We start from the raw sequence: 18,930 nt of genomic DNA, 5'->3' as shown, positions 1-18,930 counted from the left end.
GGGACTTGACCAGAGAGGTTGGTAATTGACCTAGAAAAAGAAAAAATAAGTTTCAAAGCATATGCCTTTAATTGATGGCTGTATGACTTGCATGCAAAAACTTAACCAAGGTGTGACGCCGACGCCGACGCCGACGCCAGGGTGAGTAGAATAGTCGAGCTAAAAACTGAACTTGTGTCTCCTTGTACAATAAGTGTGAACATGGGCTTTTCTGACAAAGTTATCTTTCATGTTTGTTGGACATTTGTCATGATAAATCTTATGAACATGATTTAGACTCAGCTGTTTGACTGTATCCTCAATTTTTAACAGCCCAAGATTATGAAAATCTGAACAAGTAAGAGATGTCTGAGCAGGTACATTCTATAAGATTCTTTCACTAGTTGTAGGTGCAGATGGGAATATCTGGCTCGAGGGTAACTGTTTAAGCAGTAACGAGGCTCAGCCAAGTTGCCGCATTAACAGTTACCCAAGAGCCAGATATTCCCATCTGCACCTACAGCCAGTGACTGAATCTTTTTCTTGCAATTACCATATTCAACAAATAATAGTAAAAATAAATTCAAACAAAATTAATGATATTCTTATAGCACTTTTTTCTTATAGTAGCGTACTAACAAAGTGTGGGAACTTTACGTCCATAAACAGGAAGTACGTCATGACGTTACAAAGTCTAAAACAACATAATAGTGCCGGTTTTGTTTTATCACCTGCATTATGTTATTTCCATAAAATGACGTTTTTTGAATCAAGAAATATGTTATTAAAAGGAACAAAGAGAAACTATCAAGGTGTTTAATTTTTATCCCATTTTATGTAAAACTTTAACATCACTACACAAATCTTCTGTACATTACGTGGGCAAAAAACTGTTACAGTCCTGTGAGTCTTTAGTATTCATTCAGTTCACTTCAAAATTATTAATCATTTCATGACATATCTTTACTGTGTTATTGTTTACCTTTATATGTAATCTCTCATTGTATATTTTCTTAAACATTGTCAATCTTGTAACTGTATACATGTAAATATTACAGAGGCTCACAGGGAAGACTGGGCATGTCCAACTGTGTTGCCTCTTGAAAAAAATACATTATTATTATAATTACTATTTGATAAATTATTTCAATCAACTGTCTGAATTTTCCAGATAATTACAGTCAAGCAACACTCAGTGTCAGCATTACTGTGTAGCAGATTCTACAATGACAGTGCAGGTGTTGACAGTGCAAGGAAACGCCTCCTTCCTAAGTGTGATCGGGATATTCTGCCTTGCTGCATAATTGATAGTTGACGATTTCTTCATGAAGATCTCTAGAAATCAGGCCAAAAACAAACTTCTTGGTTACAGACACAACTGAAATATTGATACAGTTTTAAAAAACAACATGTTACCCAGTGTATATGCAAATAAAAGTAAAAGGTATGTTGTTGTTTTCTTTTTTAAAAGAATTTAATAATAACTGTTATAAATAGAATTGTGGACTACATTATTCTGAAATTGGGCAAGCATAAAAACCTATCTCTATGAAAAAATATTCCCATGAAAAGAACAACTATTCTGAGACTAAACATGCGCTGTCCATAAGACAGTGTGCTCGGCAATTCCAAAACTTCATAACTGGACAAGGGCCATAACTTAGCAAGACTACATAACTGAGTTATTGATTTTACTTTATTAAAATCTAAATCTTATTATGACAGTGTTAACAAGTGATGGAGTATTGCAGTGACAATAAAGAAGTCCCCTACCAATGAAAAACTTTCAATAGTGACCTTGACCCTTGACTGACAAGCATATGTCATGTGTTGAAACTTTGTCTCTTCTTGGGGAACATTTCTGCGTAGCACTAAGATAATCAATCAATGCATATAAAAGTTATGGAGCAGAAACAATTTTTACTTGACCTTCAGTAGGAACCTTGACACTTGACCTACAAGCTAGTCATGTATGTGCATAATCTATATATTGCCCACTATTCACATACCAAGTTTTATGAACCTAGCTTGAATACTTTTTGAGTAATTGCAGGATCTAGATTTGCACACAGACAGACGGATGGACGGAGGGCATCTATGGTCCCTTCAGGTGTTACACAGTAGGGGACTAATAACTTGCTTGTAAGCCTTAACCAAAATTTCTAAGTGAGACAAGGGCAATAACTTGAAATCATTAATACAAGAGCTCTCTAAATTGATGAGGAAAAAGTTGTGTGTGATGTTTCAATCCAATATGTAATTGTTACTGAGATATAGCTTGACAATAAGTTGCACACAACACTTTTACTGAATTTTCTATGTTAAAAAACAAGAGGGCCATAATGGCCCTTTATCGCTCACCTGAGTTAAGTTGCTTGCTAAACAAATTTCTTTACTTTAAGCTTCACTAACAAAAACTAGGTGAGTAGCTCATGGTAAAGATTATTCAACATAACTACTGAACTTTGTTTAAAAATTAAACTGGTTGTCCAAATTTCTTTGCTGTAGCTTCAAAAACAAGAAAGTATGTAGTTCAGGGTAAGAATATTAAAGAAGAGTATTGAAATCAGTATCAAAAGTTATAAACGTGGTCCAAATTTCTAGGCTTTACCTTCAAAAACAAGAAAGTAGGTCAGCAGGTCATGATTAAGGCTATTCGAGATGAATATTGAAACCTGTATCAAAAATTATGTTTGTGGTCCAAATTTCTTTGCCTTTGCTTCAAAAACAAATAAGTCTATGTAAAACAAGGGACCAACTGGGCGTGGCCTATACTGACCCCAGGGTCATGGTTTGAACAATCTTGGTAGAGAACCACTACAGCATAACACTAAATATCTAAGCTCTGGGCCTTATGGTTTAAGACAAGAATATTTTTAAAGGTTTTTCACTGTACATTTAAACTTTCTATTTAAACTATGTGCCCCATGGGGCGGGGCCATATTTGACCCCAGGGGCATAATTTGAACAATCTTAGTAGAGGACCACTAGGTGATGCTTTATATTAAATATCAGAGCCCTAGGCCCTTTGGTTTTGACAAGAAAATTTTCAAAGTTTTTCCCTATATAAGTTTATGTAAACCATGTGACCCCCAGGGTGGGGCCATATTTGACCTTAAGGGGATAATTTGAACAATATTGGTGGAGCACCACTAGATGATGCTACATACCAAATATAAAAGCCCTTGGCCCTGTGGTTTTGGACAAGAAGATTATCAGGGTTTTTCCCTCTATATAAGTTTATGCAAACCATGTGACCACCAGGGCGGGGTAATACTTGACCCTAGGGAGATAATTTGACAATCTTGGTAGAGGACCACTAGATGATGCTACATACCAAATATAAAAGCCCTACGACCTCTTGTTTTGAACAAGATTTTTAAAGTTTTTCCTTTCGGTTGCCATGGCAACCACAGTTCTGTAATGAATTCAATTCATTGAACGATTTTTAAAGATGACCATCCAAAGAACATCCCTACAAACTTTCATTAAAATTAGCCTTGTGGTTTAGGAGGAAATGTTGTTTAAAGGAAAGTGTGGGCGCCAGACAGACGCTGGATGGTGAGCAATCACAATAGCTCACCCCAAGCACTTTGTGCTCAGGTGAGCTAAAAATACCATAATTTGAATTAAGTTCAAGCAGGAGTTATTTTACTGTTTTATTTCAGTAGGTTTGATAGTTGGGAAGCATTGTGTACAGCTTCAGTACTTCTTTTTTTACCATAATACAGTTTGATAGCTGCACTCAAAACTTTTAAATAAACATTCTAATCTGAAACACTGCCATAATTTGTTTATAATTCATCTAAGAGTTACCTCCTTTTTTATTTCAGTAGGTTTGGTGACTAGGAAGCATTGAGTAAAGTTTCAATCTAATATATACAATTGTTAACAAGTCTTAGATATGAATTTGCATGCAAAACTTAATAGGGGTATGACACCGTAACCGTTTCCACTGCCTGGTCGAATAATTGAGTTATAAAATAAAGTAGTACATTCCTGCTAAACTCACCTGAATCAGCTGACACTTTATCTTTCAGGTCAGGCTAAATCCCTTGGGATGACTCGTGGAACTGCAACTTCGGTATGATCTTGGTTGTGACTTCCCATGTAGTACTCTCGGACAGACCTATAATACAATATATGGTTGTGAACCCCAAGTAGAACTCTTGGACTGTGAGAGCTGTAATTCAATATATTGGCCATGACCAACATAGAGAAAAGATATGCAATATGAAATACGAGTGTGACTACCATGTAGAAATCTGGGACAGACCTGGAATTCAATATAGGGCCATGACCAACATACAGAACAGACATGCAACATCAAATACAAGTGCGACCTTCATGTAGAACTCTTGGACAGACCTGTAATTGAATATAAGACTTTGACATCAATGTAGAACACTTGGACAGACCTGTAATTGAATATAAGACTTTGACATCCATGTAGAACACTTGGACAGACCTGTAATTGAATATAAGACTTTGACATCCATGTAGAACACTTGGACAGACCTGTAATTATGCCCCCCTTCGAAGAAGGAGGGGTATATTGTTTTGCAGATGTCGGTCTGTCGGTCGGTCTGTCTGTCAGTCGATCTGTATGTAGACCAATCTGGATGATAACTCAAGAACGCTTGGGCCTAGGATCATGAAAGTTGACAGGAAGGTTGATCATCACCTGCAGATGACCCCTATTGATTTTGAGGTATGTATGTCAAAGGGAAAGGTCACAGTGACCCTGAACTGTTAAACGGTTTCCGGATGATAACTCAAAAACGCTTAGGCCTAGGATCATGAAAGTTGATAGGGAGGTTGATCATGACCAGCAGATGACCCCTATTATTTTGAGGTCAGTATATCAAAGTTCAAGGTCACAGTGACCCGGAACAGTTAAACGGTTTCTGGATGATAACTCAAGATTGCTTGGGCCTAGGATCGTGAAAGTTAATAGGGAGGTTGGTCATGACCAGCAGATGACCCCAATGATTTTGAGGTCAGTAGGTCAAAGGTCAAGGTCACAGTGACCAGGAACAGTAAAACAGTTTCCGGGCGATAACTCAAGAAAATTGATAGGGAGATTGATTATAACCAGCAGATGACCCCTATTGATTTTGAGGTTATTTGGTCAAAGTTCAAGGTCAGATTGGCCAGGAACAGTTAAACGGTTCTGGACGATAACTTGAGAACGCTTGGGCCAAGGGTCATGAAAGATGATAGAAAGGTTCATCATGACCAGCAGATGACCCCTATTGATTTTAAGGTCAGTAGGTCAAAGGTCAAGGTTACAGTGACCCTGAACATTTAAACCCTTTCCAAACAATAACTTGAGAACGCTTGGGCCTAGGATCATGAAACTTGACACGGAGGTTGGTCATGACCTGTAGATGACCCCTATAGATTTTGAGGTCTGTAGGCTAAAGGTCAAGGTCACATTGACCCAGAACAGTTAAACCCTTTCCGGATGATACCTTGAGAACGCTTGGGCCTAGGATCACTAAACTTAATAGGGAAGTTGATCATGACCAGCAGATGACCCCTGTTGATTTTGAGGTCAATAGGTCAAAGGTCAATGTCACATTGAACCAGAACAGTAGAACTTTTGTTTACAGTGAGCAAATAATTTTTGTTCCTTGTGCAATTACTGAATGTATCAAGGGGGGCATTTCATGTTCGACGAGCTCTTGTTCAATATATGGCTGCAACCTTCATGTAGAACTCCGGGCAGCTTTGTGTTTTCTTTGGCAACTTTACCAATTTTGAGAGAGACAGAGAGAGAGATTTTAAATTAATAATACAAATATTAATTAATACCAAACCCCTTTTATTTCCCTAAGAATACCCGCACATTTCTTTGTTTCTAACTGGTCATTTCAGTTATAAATAAACTTTCTTTTTAATGTGTTTACATACTGATAAACAGCTAGTTGTGAATATCTTTCAAAATATTTGTTACATGATTTAAAGTAAGTTAATTACACATTTTGTGTTTTCTTTGCAATGTATTGTTGTAAAGAGTTGGTATACGTCAAAGGGCAAGAAAATGTGCAGCCATACTGGGACTCAAACCCAGGGCCTTGGAATACCGTTCGGATGCTATACCGACTGAGCTACCAGGGCGCCTACACACTTTCTCCAAGTTTTAATATTCAAGTTCTATACCATGTCATATTTCCCCGCCAATATGAAATTTGTCCTCAAATTTCAGCGGGTACATAATATATATAAGCAATTACAGGCGTCAGAGACAAACCAGTGTAATGCTGTCATGGTCCCTCGTTTGGCGCCAAATGTCACAGGGTGAGAAAACTGTGCAGCCAGACAGGGACTTAAACCAATGACCCTCAGATAGTAGTAGCAGAACCTCAGTCATTTCTGCATGTCGACAGGATCCCACTGTCTGAAAAGTAAGGACCTAGTTGAACTGAGACAAAGAACCAGTCAGTTAGAAAGTCAAAGTCAGAGACAGGAAGAACCATTGTGGAGGCAGAGAAGAGATAGGCCTATAAACCTGCATGGATGAGACATGATGTATGGCATTTCAGCTGATTGATTTTTATTGCAGTATTTTGACTGTATTTTATCTAGAAATTCAGTTAATTTATTCAAAGTTCTAAATCGTAATGTGATTTTGATTTAATCATGTTATCAACTGTTTGCAAATTCCTTTGTAAATAAAGCTTGATGTTCACACTTTAAGGGTCCCAGTGTTTTAGTTTTAGAATGTTCCTTAATACTTACTTGTACATCTTTTATTGATGTATGTACTAAATTTTACATTTTAGTGATGTACTTTTTCAGTACTTGAGTACTGTATGAATTTTATGTAGGGATACACCATGCAGTTCAAGCTTACTTCACAGTATTCAAACAAAGTACGTGCAGGGGCTGGGCCCATTATACCCAAGGTCAAGGTCACCAAGTTGTTATACATGGAATTAAAGCAAAATAGATCTCGAGTTATGGAACCTGTGCAGTGTAAGTCAGTTTATCACAGTGAATAAGTGTGTGAAGTTTCAATCCATTCCCACAAGTGGATACTAAGATACCAGCTTACATACAAAAACTTAACCAAATCGGTACGCACAGGGGAGTCCAATAATTCTAAAAATATCAAATCTAAGTGTAAAAGGGGCATAATTCTGTCAAAATTCAAATCAGAGTTATGGCGATTGTTTCTCCTAGTGTAGACTTTGATAGTAAATAAGTATTTTAAGTTTCAAGTCAATAGCTTTGATAGTAACAGAGATATTTGACTTTATCAACTAGAATGTCTGTAGGACACCCTGGGTGTGCCCCCACTGGTACATTTGTCACAAATAAGGGGCTATAATTCAAATGTTTGCAGTCTTAAGGTGGTATAGCCTCAACAAACATTTTATGAAAAGGATTCATTATTCTAGGCCATATACTTTTTGACCTATGAGCATCACAAACAAAAAATCCGCTATTTTGACTATTTCAAGGGCCATAACTCTGTAATAAGCGCTAAGATTTTCCAAGAACAATGCTAAGTGTGGAACTGGTCACATCATGATAAAGACTCGAGCAAAGTTTCATGAATTTACATCAAATACTTTTTGGGCTAGGTAAGGTGAAAATGTGCATTTTGGACTATTTCAGGGGCCATAATTTTAACAACAGCGCGCTCAACTTTTCTCAGTGCTTGACTCTGAATTAGAGCTTTGCCAGTAAAAAAGATTCCAAGTTAAAAAGGGACAAAACTCTGTCAAAATTTAAATCAGAGTTATGGGAATTGAAAAAAAACAAACAAACAGACAAACGAGTCTGCGGATGTTATTTAATTTGATCATAACCAGCGTTAAAACTGCATGTACCTGTGTACTTTAACACCTTTGCCATGACAACTATGACAAACAAGAGCTGTCGGATGACAGCGCGCTCGACTATTCGAAGAATTGATTGAAGAATGGGGTCAAAATATTTCCATAGATTTTCAGACTAAACAAAAAAATGGATTAAACAAAAAATGTTCCTGTATTTGTGGATTTCGATTAGTCTTGCACTAAATGGCAATGTGTGACCATGATGGCAAATATGTTAAGTTATATGTTAGGCAGAACATGGACTTATATGAAAAATTTAACTAATTTCTAAGTCCAAAAAGGGCCATAATTCAGTCAAAATAGTTGACAGAGTTATGTACTCTTGCCTACAGATGGAAATCATGTTGATAAACTAGTGTTAAAAGTTTCAAAGCCACAGTTCAAACAGTTTTGACAAAACGCTGACTTGTAAGAAAAATTGAACAAAACTCAAAGTCCAAAAAGGGCCATAATTCAGTCAAAATAATTGTCAGAGTTATGTACTCTTGCCTACAGATGGAAATCATAATGATAAACAAGTGTTTAAAGTTTAAAAGCCATATGTCAAATAGTCTTGACAAAACATGGACATTTACAAAACAGAACCAATTTCCAAGTTCAAAAAGGGCCATAATTCAGCCAAAAAAGATGAGAGAGTTACGTACTCTTGCCTATTGATAGAGACTATTATACTGAACAAGATATAAAAGTTTCAAAGCCATATGTCAAACACTTTACACAAAATATAAACTGGTATGGAAAACTTAACCTAGATTTCTAAGTCTAAAGGGGCCATAATTCAGTCAAAATGCTTGATGGAGTTATGTACTCTTGCCTACAACTGGACATTGTGATGGTAAACAAGTGTTGAAAGTTTCAAAGCTTTATCTCAAAAGACTTTGTCAAAATGTGGACTGGTACGAAAAACTTAACCAAGATTTCTAAGTCAAAAAGGGGCCATAGTTCAACCAAAATGCTTGATGGAGTTATGTACTCTTGCCTACAACTGAACATGGTGATGGTAAACAAGTGCTGAAAGTTTCAAAGCTTTATCTCAAAAGACTTTGTCAAAATATGAACTGGTACGAAAAACTTAACCAAGATTTCTAAGTCAAAAGGGGCCATAATTCAGTCAAAACGCTTGACAGAGTTATGTACTCTTGCCTATAACTGGACATGGTGATGGTAAACAAGTGTTGAAAGTTTCAAAGCTTTATCTCAAAAGACTTTGTCAAAATGTGGACTGGTACGAAAAACTTAACCAGGGTGTGACGCCGATGCCGACGCCGACACCGACGCCGACGCCGTGGTGAGTAGGATAGCTCTACTTATTCTTCGAATAGTCGAGCTAAAAATCAATAACAGTCTGCTAGCTTTAAACTTGTTTGCTTAACGCCTTTATTAAATTTTGAATACATGTAGACATGTGACAATTATGCAGTTAGTACCGTGTCAAAATTAGATATAATTCTGATTGAATTTTGACAGAATTATGCCCCTTTTTAACTTAGAATTTTTGGTTAAAGTTTTTGCTAAAGTCAAATATCTCTGTTACTATCGAAGCTATTGACTTGAAACTTAAAATACTTATTTATCGTCAAAGTCTACACCAGGAGAAACAATCCCCATAACTCTGATTTGAATTTTGACAGAATTATGCCCCTTTATAACTTAGAATTTTTTCAAAAAATTTGATAAAGTCAAATATCTCTGTTACTATTAAAGCTTTTGACTTGAAACTCAAAATAATTATTTGCTATCAAAGTCTACACCAGGAGACACAATTCCCATAACTCTGATTTGAATTTTGACAGAATTATGCCCCTTTTTAACTTAGATTTAATATTTTTAGAATTATTGGTCTCCCCTGTGCGTCCCAATTTGGTTAAGTTTTTGTATGTAAGCTGGTATCTTAATATCCACTTGTGGGAATGGATTGAAACTTCACACACTTATTCACTGTGATAAACTGACTTACACTGAACAGGTTCCATAACTCGAGATCTATTTTGCTTTTATGGTTAAAGTTTTTGAAGTTTTTGATAAAGTCAAATATCTCTGTTACTATCAAAGCTTTTGACTTGAAACTTAAAATACCTATTTACCATCAAAGTCTACACCAGGAGAAACAATCCCCATAACTCTGATTTGAATTTTGACAGAATTATGCCCCTTTTTAAATTAGAATTTTTTGTTAAAATTTTTGATAAAGTCAAAATAGTGGAGCTAAAAACACCATTAACATTAAAAACAAATTATCTGATAGAAAGTTTGTAACAACACAAATTTTTATCCTTTTACTTTCTGTTTCATACACAGGTAACGGCTAACCAAACCGGGTCCAATTTTCAAATTACCACTTTTAATTTCCCAGATTTTCAATCATGAATTCATTCCTTCCCCATGTAGAAAATACTAACAACATTAAACAAGAGGGTCATTGACCCTAAAGCACTCACCTGTGTACAAAGCTTCAAGTGTGTTTGTATAAGTACAGAGTTAGGTTTCTTCTTTGTTAGCCTATATTATACACATGTCACACACACTTTTGAACCTAAGGCAATAATTTGAAAAATTATGGTAGACATTACAGACAAATATCAAGGTTCTAGCTATTATTGATTCAAAGAAGTATTTGGGTGATAAGGTGAAACATCTGTTTTAAGTTTGAATCAAATCCGTTTAGTAATAACTGAGATATAGTGAAAATGCATCAAAATTAACATTAAATTCTAAGTAAAAGGGGGCATAACTCATGAAAAATTGGTGTCAGAGTTATGCACCTTGTGTCACATGATGTGGGTGATAAGGTGGAACATCTATTTTAAGTTTGAATCAAATCCATTTAGTAATAATTGAGATATAGATTTCGGGATGCGACTGGACGTGACGCGACAAAACTGACTCCTATATAGCCCCCCTCCCCAAACATGTTTGGTGGGGGTATAATAAAGGGAAGGTAATACTGTGTTGCAGTTTGGTAAAGTCTGTCCTGTAAAGAGGAAGAAATATTGTGTCAGAGTTTGTGCTGGAACCTCAGAAACGAACATTTTTGTACATATTTTTGGCAGGAAAACTGCACAATCCTTCGGTAATGGCTGCATGTACTAAACATACAATTATACACTTATGTTATATATTTTCTTGTGACAGAAATTTTTAAGATTTTGAATTAAGAAACTGTGTCGAACTGCCATCAACATAATTCTTTTTTAAAATTTAAAATCTGTATAACTAAATGAAAATGCACACTTCAGATCATAAATGAATCTCACTCTTGTTTGACACCCTGACTAGCTCTCAAATGCTTGAAACAATCTGAACTCTTGATGTTTATTTTATGTTTACTATATTCTAAGAAGAGTGCCAGACTGTCACAAAATACACCCGTCATCAAACTTAGCCTAATTCATGGGCAATAACCCAAGAGTGCCTGAGGCGATTTGGATAGTTATCTAAACTGGCTGAGATATTTTGCCCACAAACATTGTCAGCAAGTTTGGTGAAGTTCGGATGAAAACTGTTCGACTTAGAGAGCGGACAAGGCTAAATTTGCAGTTTTTCGAGTAATTCAAGGGCCATAATCTAAGAGTGCCTGGGGCGATTTGGCTGGTTAATGAACTCGGCCAAGATATTATGCCCACAAACATTGTCAGCAAGTTTAGTGAGGATAGGATAAACACTGTTTGACTTAGAGAGCGGACATGCTTTGGACCACTGCCCACCACAGGTGTTCACATAATACAGCCCGCTCTTTCAGAGACCGGTGTATAAAAAGGTAGGTTCTTTATTTTTAATCACCTTGAAATGGTTGATCAGAAGCGGAAAACAGACATGTTTTAAAGACCGCCTGGTGGACTTCCAAAAAGACATCACAATGTGTTTGTAAACTACTGAATATAGTTTTAATGAAATTATAGATCTGTTATCAATGATGGTTATGCTATATATAGGTATACAAGGCTTTTTGTGATAATTTAACATCCTTGATAAAGAACAATGTTTATTACAGTTGACTGTCAGCAGAATGTCAAAGCAACACCATAACAACATCAAAACAACATCAAACATGTCCAAATTTCAGAAACATGTTGCAACTAACATCACCATATATCCCTTACAGAAGAAAAAGGCCTGCTGCGTACTCTTGCTGTGTACATACAGCGTATATGATGCGTACATGATGTGTACTGAAATCAATAGTACACAGGATATACACCGCACATACACCGATAGTACGTTTGTAGTACACTTTTGACATGCAAATGAGCTCTGCCGCGTACTACTTGCTGCGTACATGCTGTGGACTACATAGTACACAGGATGTACGCTGGAGGAATTTAGTATGCGAGAAATAGTACGCAGCATGTACGCGGCACATACACTTTTCACATGCAAATGAGCCTGCGGTGTACTACCCCTGCGGCGTACATGCTGTGTACTCCTGCGGCGTACATGCTGTGTACTCCTGCGGCGTACATGCTGTGTACTCCTGGCCCGAGTCCTGCGGCGTACATGCTGTGTACTCCTGCTGCATACATGCTGTGTACTCTTGTGGCGAAACTGCTGTGATAATGTAAATTCCTTACCCCACCAACTTTCGTATGCAAATGCTGATCATTTGGACAGAAAAAAACAGAAAAAAGATAAGTGACATGCATCAATAAGTATTTACCCTTACCAAAATAATGTAGATTGATGTTATCAAATAAATTAGTATGCTTTTCTCCATCCACTTTTCAATGAAATAAATCAATTTTTGTAGCACGTAATTTGGTAAACATTTGAAGAAAATGGCGTAACTGCATCAAGGGGAAACAACTTTAATGCAACTAAATATAAGTGTTATGATTTATTATAGACGATGTGTGCGTAGTATGTATTTATTTTGATTAAAATCCATCTGAGAACAATCTAGGACTGGAATTATATAAGCGTTTATACACTTTTACGTCCTTAAAAAGTAGCGCACCAAAAAATTTTGGATTGATTTTTTCCAATGGGGCAAGCGCAATTAGCCAAAAACGTTCTGAAAATATACGAGCGGCAAATCCGATAAACAACTTTTTAATTTGGTGAGGCCTTAATGAGTTAACATAATGAGCATTAAAGCCTTTATAAAACATGATAGAGTGGTGTTTTGCTTAAGAGTATTCAAATAACAGTGAGAGCTATTAATTCTTCTCATTCGGGCGCTGTTGAGGCATTATCTTGGTAATTATTTCATGTATTACAAAATGTAATGCATCGAAGTTCAAATAAGGCTTTTCAATTATCCAAGTTAGAAAGCTCCAGGATTAATTCAAAATGAAAAAGAATATATTTTTACACTAAGATGTAAGCTTCACAAATGAACATTGCAAATAGTTTGGCAAATTTTTATTGTTCAGAATACCGGTAATCTGAACTATTCTATGCTATTAAGATAAAGGTACTTGGAAATCAAGTTCTTGCTTCCAAAAAAAAAAAAATGTACAAATCCTTCCTGCATGAAGTCCCTCCCTTGTATATGAAGTTTACTTCAGACTTTAACTTATAAAAAAAAACTAAGTATAAATGCCAAAAGAAATTGTACAAGTCTTTCCCGTGTATATGAAGTGTACTGCACAAATTTCAAATTATCTGCGGTGTACATGCAGTGTACTATTTTCTTGTACAAGTCCCTCCTGCGTACATGCAGTGTACTCCTTAAATTTTCAGAGTCTGTGCTGCGTACTTGAAGTGTACTAGTGACCTCCTGCGTACATGCTGTGTACTCGTCGAAAGAGTACACGGCATGTACGCGGCATGCGGTGTATGTAAAATGTACTCCTCTGGCGTACTACTGTGTTCGCGGCATATACACAGCAAATACGCAGCATGTACGCCACAGAGGCTTGCTTCTGTAAGGGATTTGCTAATAAGGATCAAAATTCATAAAACAAAGACTATTGATCCGAGTACTCTATTTTACAGATCCAGTAAAAACTCAAAATGTCAAACTTTTGTCCGAAGGTCCAAAATCGCGCATCGCAGCTCTTATATATAACTTCCTCATCCGCTGCTAACAGTTACTGTTGGACAATATTACTGGCAACAAAATATAGCTTATTAAAAAGTTATTTCTATGCAATTCGACTGTAGCTCTCATTTTTAAGACTTAGTGTAATTTAGAAAACAGTTTAAAATATATAGAGTTACCTAAAATAAAATACATGTACTCACTTGAACAATACAGAGACTACTTCTGATGGAATGTCTAAAGTATGTTCTCACTCCCATTCAGGCAGCTGGAGGGTTATCACCATATTTAGCGATTTTCAACTTTACCATTGTGACGGACAAGACTCATGTGATTGCACACATTAGAACAAAGCCAGCCATGAACTTGTAAAGAAGTCTCATTTCTTGGTGTAAATGACTAGTCATACACTCACCAGTCTGAAATAGACATTTACTGTTATTTGCATTGCTATAATATACAAAATTTTAACTGCTCTATAAATACTGTCAGTAATGACCACTTGTTTAGTTGTTTCTTGCTCAACTATTTTCTTGATGACCAGGTGAGGGTGTAAAACAAGGGAACACTTGGGTGTGGCATATATTGACCCCAGGGTCATGATGTGAACAATCTTGGTAGAGAACCTCTAGAGCATGCCACATACTAAATATCTAAGCTCTAAGCCTTATCGTTTGAGAAAATATTTTTTTTAAAGGAATTCCCTATGAAATAAATTTTACAGATCTATTTTTATGTTTTCACAAAACCTGCACTGAATATAGCATGGAACTATTGACTGGCAATTTACAAAAGGAGTCGTGTAAAGTTGATCTCCATGCAGTCAAAAGTCAAAACTATTTGTCGAAGATCAGAACAAAGTAAAGCTTTTTGCCCTCATTCTTTTTAAACTTGCCAACCAAACTTGTGTTACACTACTGACCAGTCAATAGCACAAACTACTAAGTGGCAATTTATATAAAGTGAAAAGTAATAATAGCAATTTTACTGAAGAATACCATATTGTGATTTTCTATTGTGTCATCAATGAGACAAGCATCTGGTCGGTTATAATGTCTTTCAAAGTTATTGAAAGTATAAAGCAAATTCATCAAGTAATTATATATAGTGAAAGTTCATCCAAGCTTTAACAAAGCTGAGGACACCAATGCAGACTGGGATACCTGGGAGAGTAGGATAGCTCTCCATATGCTACTTAAGAGTGAGCTAAAAATTGCGAAGCCTGCCATTAGAATAGCCCGAAAGCAAAAGTGAATGTGACTTCAATGCCGAGGCAAAACTAACAGCTTTTTTTCAAGGTAAAAATTTGGAAACAACAGTACCAAACTCTCAATATATGCCTGTCACAGTAATTGACTTTCTACTTTTCTAACCAAATTTGGTGAGTACAGGAAAAGAACTACTCAAGTTTCAGAGCTGAAACATAACTTGTGCAGTTTTGAGTAATTAACCTTTAGCCTGCTGATGGCAAGTGATTCTGCCTTTGTGACCAGCGCAGACCAATATCAGTCTGCAGGTCCGTGCAAGGTGACCATGGTCTGCACTGTTCGCTTTTCAGTCAGTTAATTTTCAGCTAACACCCCTCCTAGTAACGACTGGTACTGTCCAAATTGAATGACAGACTAGTCAGTTTTAGAAATTTAGCAGGGTAAAGGTTTACAGGCAATAACTTGAGAACACAGAGTTGATACAATTCAATCCGGACAAAACATTATGCCCATAAACTCTGTGACAAAGTTTGGTGAGCACTGGATAAGAACTGCTCTAGCTGGGAAATGGACAGATTTTGTGGACGTCCTATGTTGCCTGCGTACCTGCCCTAGATAGTCCCTAATACTTCCCTTTTCACAAGCTGCTTGAAGCATATAAAAATGGAAATGTAATGCCGCTTTGGGTAGAGGTCAAGGGACAGTACACAAGAAAAAACTCATAAATAAAACATGCATATAAATACGATTTCTTCCCCTGTTGACCTCAAAACCACAAGGGGTTTACTTCCTACAAGAAACCAGTATTTCTTAATGACAAAGTACAGCAAAATGTTATTCTTTAAATTGAGGAAATTGTAACAACTTATTCAGTCATGTAAGTATGAATACCGATAGAAAATATTGCTTAAAAATAATAATAATAATAATAAAAGTCAGATAAATGATACATATAATTATGAAAGATCCAGTTCATTCTAATTTCAATTTTTACACAGTCTCTTAAACATTTCATAGTGCTGAAAATACAGTACGTATAACATTAAAGGTTGCTTTAAGCTTTTATTGAACATAGAGGAGTTCAAGTTAATACAAAAATAACTGAATGTTTGCAATGAAAATAAGGCCTAACATATGGCATATAGACATTTTAATAGTTGATAATTACATTCTGAATCATTTCTTGCAGTATGTATCATGTTCCCGACTACCACCAGAACCTGTCTCTGAGACTGTCTGAGGGCCTTGATGATATAAATGTGAATATGGAAATGACACTCAAGACAAGAAGAGCAATCCTACTAGAAGAAACTATGATGACAATTACATTGGGGCCTATGAACAGGACATCCGCTTACATGTTTGGCAGTTCTTCTGAGGGCACAACTACAAAAGGAATTAATTCAGATACAGACTATCTAAAATGTTATCATAATTATAATGTGATACAGGACTATGCAGAATGGAAACTTGGCTTCAGTAATCTACTGATGATCCAGAACAATACTACATCACCCGGTTACTGTCATCTACAACAGATCTACAGTGATATACCTCTTCCTGCTACACATGTTCTAGATGAGGACCATGTTAGAGATTCAAGTGGGAGGTTGTTGTTAAAGAATACTCTTGATAGAGGTATAATGCCTGCAGGTATGGTAAAACATGGTCCATCAATGGTTAAGCTGGGAATACCTGGTGTAGTAGAGAGTGACAATGTTCTTGCTTTCCACTGTAAGTCATGGCCCTATGAAGCAAGAGCCTGGTTGGACAGACAAGGAATAGGACGTTGGCCCACTGCAGACATGAAAAGATTTGCAGAAAATAATGGATGTTTTGTTGTTCCTGTTGGAAGTAAAGTTAGCCAGAGTCCAGAGCTTGAATGGAGAATTTCTACCTCACAAGCAGAGAGATGTTTAATGTTTAGTTTAAACATTACACAAATACGCTGCTATGTGTTGATGAAAATGATTCTGAAAACATTCCTTCATCATGCTGGTGAAGGTAAAATAACAAGTTTTATGTGTAAAACAGTTCTGTTACATTGTATTGAAAACACACATGTAAATGCTTGGCAGGAAAGTAATTTATTTACATGTTTATCATGTTGTTTACATGTACTATACAACTGTTTACAACAAGAAAACTGCCCACATTTCATTATACCAGAAAATAACCTGATGGCAGGCCAGTTTTCACCTGAAGTCAAAGCTTTGTTGCTAGAAAGGATGTTTCACTTAATACAAAGTGAAGGTCAAGCATTGCTTGGGATTCAGATTGATGAACTTGGTCAAAGATTACAGATCAAACTGAACAGGTTATATCAGATACCAGAAAATATTCATTCTAAACAGAGAATTTGTCTCAGGATTTCAGGAGGACTATTAATGAGCACAGTTGCAGTAATCTCTAGGTGTATTAATGAAATGCTATCAAGAACAATTCAAAACAATCCTGTAACAACTCTACAGAACTTGCTCATAGTAAAAACAAATTACGAGAGATTTTATAGAGAAGGAAGTAGATTAGAACAGAGAGCAAGCAGTCTCCTAGCACCACTGGTCTACTCAACATTGGGAACCATAATAGCCTCTATAAGTATTCATGAAAACAACACCATACCTCAAGAAGCCCTAGACTGGTTATCTGAAGGTTTGAATTCTGATGTTGCTTCTGGCAGACTGAAACTTGCATCTGTGTTCTACAGTGTGGGGAAAATGGTAGAAACAGAATTCATTTTAAGAAATACAAAGGGACATTATGACTTCAACAAGGTTGAACCTGTGTGCGCTGGCTATGCTTTTAAAGGTACAGTACGTGTATTGCCTCGAATAGCTGCATATCATCAAAATGAAGAAGCTGTAAAAAGTGTCTGTGCATTGTGCATCAAATTCATCCCTGCCGAGATTCATTGTGTTCCTCGGGAACTGCAGTATGAAATGTTCCGTTCAACTCAAGAGGACTTGCAGTATAGAGATGAATTTTATGAATACTGGATGGACTGGGCAGTTGTAGACTCTCTACCTTACCTCTATTTCCTACAATACAAAACCTACAGACACCTTCAGAGGTTTGATGATCAGCAGCAAGCACTTGCTAATCTCTCTAGAACAATTGGAATAGAGATGAACGTTGGTCACAGGGAGACAGCCTTGAATCTTCTAGGCCAGTGCCTGGAACAGGAGAACCAGCCTAACAACGCTTTATACTGCTACATGATTTCATTGAGAGTCAGAGAAAGAAATAACGCAGCAAAAGTCCACATCTGTAGACTTTTAGCAAACTTAGTGGGAGCGCAATCATGAGATTTTAATCTAAATCTACCTATCACCTTTACTTGTGGGTCAAAATTTTGTTTTCAACCTGCAATAGCAAAGCATATTTTATGTTGGAAATAATGCGCTAACTTGTATATAACGTTAATGTGAAGTACTTAGACGCCAATGTCTAAATTACGTTACGTACGTCATACCCAATTAATGTTTTTGTATACATGTATAGTAGTTACAAGACAGTAATAGAATTAAGTATAAAACACACACAATGTGTTGTACATTCAATTTTAGTTGTACCGGTAAGTGTCCCGTACCCAGCTCACATTGGTGCCGTGATGAAATAAACATGAAGATAGAGAAGTTGCGTTTGATCTGAGAGGGACATTACAGTGTTATTTCGAATCAGTTAGCAAAAATCCAAGCCGCGAAGGAGAATCGAATTGAATAGAGTTCAACATGATTATCGATGCAATATCGAGAAGCTAAAAGTAATCAAATCACTCAATGAGAAGATTTTAGAAGCTACAGAAATGACGGAGATTGAAGATGAAATTGTGAGCGCAGAGGAGTTCTGTTTGAATATTGAAGTCAAATTACGATATTTCAAGGACTTTACCAAAAATGTGACCACTGAAGAC

The 18,930-nt window shown here is 36.5% G+C and overlaps 1 protein-coding gene and 1 long non-coding RNA gene across 4 annotated transcripts; one reads left to right on the top strand and one right to left on the bottom strand.

Annotated features, from left to right (window-relative positions):
- Positions 1 to 781: 781 nt before the first annotated feature.
- LOC128555179 (uncharacterized) lies at positions 782 to 14,378 on the bottom strand. 3 transcript variants are annotated; one of them, XR_008369858.1, is made up of 3 exons: positions 14,013 to 14,378; positions 3,992 to 4,108; positions 782 to 1,357 (listed from the first exon to the last, which is right to left on the bottom strand). It is a non-coding gene; the product is annotated as an uncharacterized LOC128555179 (long non-coding RNA). The 3 variants fall into 3 exon arrangements; XR_008369859.1 differs by lacking the exon at positions 14,013 to 14,378 and adding an exon at positions 13,791 to 13,950; XR_008369860.1 differs by lacking the exon at positions 14,013 to 14,378 and adding an exon at positions 10,268 to 10,391.
- A 1,867-nt stretch (positions 14,379 to 16,245) lies between these two features.
- On the top strand, positions 16,246 to 18,322 carry LOC128549493 (uncharacterized). Its single transcript, XM_053526209.1, has one exon. The coding sequence runs from the start codon at positions 16,283 to 16,285 to the stop codon at positions 18,320 to 18,322; it is 2,040 nt and encodes a 679-aa protein (XP_053382184.1). The 5' UTR covers positions 16,246 to 16,282.
- The last annotated feature ends 608 nt before the right edge of the window (positions 18,323 to 18,930 follow it).

The sequence above is a fragment of the Mercenaria mercenaria genome, chromosome 2 (genome assembly GCF_021730395.1).
Source record: "Mercenaria mercenaria strain notata chromosome 2, MADL_Memer_1, whole genome shotgun sequence".
Classification (NCBI taxonomy): domain Eukaryota; kingdom Metazoa; phylum Mollusca; class Bivalvia; order Venerida; family Veneridae; genus Mercenaria; species Mercenaria mercenaria.
This window is presented reverse-complemented; position numbering and strand designations above follow the sequence as displayed.